General features: G+C 30.9%; 1 protein-coding gene across 1 annotated transcript in view; it reads right to left on the reverse strand.

The window, feature by feature from the left end:
• Positions 1-647: 647 nt before the first annotated feature.
• LOC106871787 (neuroligin-4, X-linked) overlaps positions 648-4,935 on the reverse strand; it is a 339,290-nt gene continuing 335,002 nt past the window's right edge. Inside the window, exon 2 of the mRNA XM_014918466.2 lies at positions 648-745. Within this exon, the coding sequence (XP_014773952.2) occupies positions 675-745 (71 nt within the window). The 3' untranslated portion in view covers positions 648-674. The remainder of the gene's footprint in view (positions 746-4,935) is intronic.

The raw sequence follows: 4,935 nt of genomic DNA on the forward strand, positions 1-4,935 counted from the left end.
TATATATGAGCGATAGAGAAAGAAAGAGGAAGGAGAGAGAGGGGAGAGAGATAAACAGGTGAGAAAGAAAGACAGAGATGCAAACTTCTCAGGTTGTTGCATTTTCTACAATTCAAACTATTGAAAATATTACTTTTAGAAACACAATGCTAATTTTTTAAACGAAAGTAGATTAGAAAAAGAAGAATGGTCAAAATTTCAACAGATCTGCAATTGACGTTGCATAAAACCACTAGAAACGTGTTAATTCTTTTATCTGTTCATTAGATACCGCAATGGATAAAAGAGGATAAATGGTAAGACTGATGGTTGAAAGATAAATTTTCAAATTATGTGGAAACAAAACAGGTAGATTGTCGTATATAACACATGGATATATTAGTATTCTTATGTCACATCAAGACTGCTTCAAGTTGTTCAAAAAACATCTGCAAATGATTTCTTTCAATACAGTCCAATTGTATAGTATTAATCCTCAAGTCCTCATACTCATAAATAGACTCACCACACACACACACATATATATATATAGGTACATAAGCATTTATATATATATATGTGTGTGTGTGTGTGTGTGTTTGTGTGTGTGTGTGTGTGTGTGTGTGTATGCATTTATAATTTGAAATATATGTTTTATTGGAGAATGAGTGTAGTGTATATTAGTTAGAATTGACCTACCTTTCCTTCAGCTCATTCGGAATGGTACAATCCAGTGCAAAGTCCAAAGAATTAAAGATACACTTACCTACAAGAAAGAATAAAAAAATATGGTAAATATCAAACAATCTATACGATGTTTGTACACAATTACTTGAAATGGCAAACACCCCTTCTCGTTATCGTTCACACTTTGTCCTTTTATACACGTACTTCAAAACATATTTATGCAAATACAAATATATACGCAAGTATATGTATATCTATATCAATTACTAACTGTCTTTCGCTTTCTTTCACTCTCTCTCTCCATATCTGTTTCTAACTCTTCCCATCTTTTACTTTAGATATATACATACATATACATACATACATACATACATACATACATACACACGAACATTATATATATATATATATATATATATATATATATATATGGAGGTTAAAAGTTATATACTATCATTTTGACACGTCATTTTGTATTTCCCCAATTCCCTCTTCCTCTCTCTCTCTCTCTCTCTTCTCTCTCCCTCTACTTCTCTAATATTTATACTTATCCAAGACAAACTTGCAGATATGGAGGTTCGAATGTTTGACCTTGGATGATGAGAGATATTTTGCCTTACAGAATAAGATATTATATTATACAGACAACCAGAAATTTATTAGACAGCATCGACCATGGTATAATTGGAAATGAAAGGATAAAGACCCGTAAATAATTGTAATTCATTTTGTCTGAATTCCTCTTCTGTATATAATGTGCATTTTATTTCTGAGTCAACCCGTCTAAATCTGCATGTTTTTTTCCTCAGTTTTGGAGTAGACACATGTTTTCATTTTCACCAAAGATCGATCGTTTATTATACAAAATAGGGTCGACTCCAATATGATGAAACATAAAATTTCTTGTATGTATTTGTATAAAATTTTTGCACAAGGCCAGTAATTTTGGGGGACGGTTGTAAGGCGATTACATCCAATGCTCAACTGGTACTTATTTTATTGACATCAATATGATGAAACGCAAAGTCAACCGTGATGTAATTTGAAATCTGAATGTAAAGACAAACGAAATGCTGGTAAGCATTTTATTCCAGTCTACTAACGATTCTGCTTGATCGACGCCTTGAAATAGTTTGTAAATATGAAGTCCATACATGCATGATTTATATTGAAAACATTTTCCTCCTGTATCTTAGTAATATACGACAATAATTTAGTCTACATTGGTATATAATTTCCAATAAACTACATGTTAAATGTATTCTAAAATGTTTGGAATTTCGTACTCCCTATATTTCAAGGAAGACAACTCATGTACTCCCAATTCATGAAATTTAAACATTTAGCTATATTTGAAGTAATTATTCATCGTTATCAAAAACTTCTTTTATACTTTGTTGATCACCCCACCACAAAAATAAAATACAAAAAAAAAATAATAAAAAACAATATTTACTTGAATTCGGTATTATTTAAAGGAAATCTACGTACTTGCTATTTTCGGATTCCGAGTGACTAATATTAGACATTTAATTTAATGTGAATCAACTGACATTAATATGCGTTTCCAAATTGAAAGGCAATCGGAGGTTGCATTACATGTTTAGAAGCATTTCACCTGTTGTTTTCCTGTTTTTATTTTCTAGACAATATACAAGATAAAAGCTGTACGAAATAAAATGGGAAGATGAAAGTTTTTTGGTTATGACATGATTCTTAATATCAGATATAAAATGGTAAAAAGTTTAAAATAAACTGAACTGCAGCTGTGAATCAAAAGCTGCAATAACCACACTGGTATCAACATCACTATCCATATAATATTTGTATACCACGGCCACCGTCTATAACATTTCACACAAGACTGGTCACCCAAAAACTGGCATAAGCGATATGATTGGAATTTCATCAATAATATCTATGCCCAATCAAAATTGATGGCGATATAACTAAATATCCAAAGTAATGTCTTGGCTGTGTTTACTCATTGTTGCATGTAGCCAGAAAAAGGCTACAGTTTCCCACCTGCAATCGCGATATAATGTAATTTGCTGATCGTCAGACATTTAAGCTGGGCATGAACTGTATGAATTTCCCAAATTCAAGCTGGCCAGCCAATACCATATAAATCGGTTTTGCATCTTGGTCAAGCTTGCACAAATAAATTGACTTTAGCTAGTATAATGTGATACATGAATGAATGTATTCCCTTATATCACGTTTGGGAAATGCAAGTAGAAAAAAAAGTACAATACATTTTGACTAACAGCGAGGCCATTCAGTAGTCAGAAGATTTACAGAATACATTACCACAATTGCCATTCTAAGGCATTTAATAATGTGACACACATTATCTACAACGGGGAATTCAACAATTACCAAGAACATGATTTTACAGTATGAATATTGCCGTAAGAGTGAAATATTGATTTTTTTGCTTAGGCAAACGCGTAATTGTAATAAAACGGAAACGTTATATTCATTGAATCAAATCCATTCCATTCCTGTTGATTCTCCTGAGTATGGCACACATAACCTTGAGTGGTAAAATAAATATAATGATGTATTTTCTCTTGTTTTGTTTTCTATTATGTGCCAGAACATTTACACAATGTCATAAATGTACATGAAATTAATTATAACACGGAAGACATTTTTCTACTTTATGTGATGATATAGAAAGTAAATTATTCTGCATTGTAAGAGTCAATGTAGGTATTGATGTTAATGATTATAAATGATAAATTTAAAGCATACAAAAACGTGTGTAATTTATTGTTCGCAGAGAAATTGAAATGATTATATTGCGAAGTGTTAATCTATAAACAAATATTTATTACACATAATCTGATGTCGTATTGATATGTAGCCTCCTACAGGGAAAGAAATTGCAACAGAAACTTGAATATTGACGACTACATTCCTTTATCAATTCCTAAAAGTGACTGCCGAACGTGAAAATTAGTAGCGAAGACATAAAATACATCGTAATATATATATATATATATATACACACGTATTTACACATAAAAATATAGTTGCACAAACATATATTCATGTGCACAAACACACACACACACACACATATATATACATATATGTATATATGTGTGTGTGTGTATTTGTCTGTCCATATGTATGCATAAGTATGTGCGTATGTATGGGAAGGTGTGTTTGTGTGCACAAACAACTGTCTTAAACTAGTGTTTGGAAAATTTTAAATGAGTAGAACTTGACATAATTGCTAACATTTATATACTCAGTATTATTGTTGCCGTTATCTTTTGAGCGGCATTAGAGCTACGCGCATTAAAGAAAACATGTCCAAGGGCCTAGATTTTGAAACATCTTTGGCTGTCAATTTTGAATATATTTATTAACTACACCTAGTATTTCTACTCGTTCTTCCACAACCACCTTTCTTGAGGTAATACGGATGTCCAGAAGTATTGCACGAAATACTTACGATATATTAATTCCGCATAAATTTTAATGTAAATTTGATAAGGATAATGATTTATTTAATCTTAAGATTGTGTTCTGAGAGGAAGTCATAAACAGAAACCTTTTGGAATATATACATTTATATATACACGTATATCCGAGCATAGAATGACATAGGTTTGTTAATTTAAATATATGTATTGTAAAATCATAAAGTATATAAAATTTACGTGAGTTTCATACGAAAATAATTATATCCCTTGGAGAAACTTATGTGGAGATTAAGCAGTATAATTCAAGCTACCTTCTTTGCTTTATCCTACTCTTGGGTTTATATTCTGGATATAATGCTAAAGGAAATAATAAGAAAAATATGTCTCAATTTTTAAGTGTAATATCTAAAATGTTTTCTGCATATTACGAAAAAATAACAATGCATTTTCAAATACAGCTTGTCAGTAAAATCATAACTTTAAACATATCGGTGATAACATATTTCTGCTAAAGTATTTCTACTTACCAATCAATAATGTCGATAGACTAAAATAGCTTTCTGGACTTCAATATATTAAATCGACAATTGCTATAGTATCTAAGTTCTGCACACAAAATATCAGTGAAATTAAATACGTAATTCTCTTTTTCAAACACAAAATCAAGTTGTCTGCTGTTTGGTGTTTACCTGAAAATCTCATCGAGAGGGCTTCCATAAGAATTCAAAGAACTTAATGACACTATTACACAAAAATGGAATTCAAAATCTAATTTCAAATTTAACTGCTCTGTGTTAGTGACGTTTCAAAAAGTAAGCACTCTCATTCCTAT

The sequence above is a fragment of the Octopus bimaculoides genome, chromosome 19, assembly GCF_001194135.2.
Source record: "Octopus bimaculoides isolate UCB-OBI-ISO-001 chromosome 19, ASM119413v2, whole genome shotgun sequence".
Taxonomy (NCBI): domain Eukaryota; kingdom Metazoa; phylum Mollusca; class Cephalopoda; order Octopoda; family Octopodidae; genus Octopus; species Octopus bimaculoides.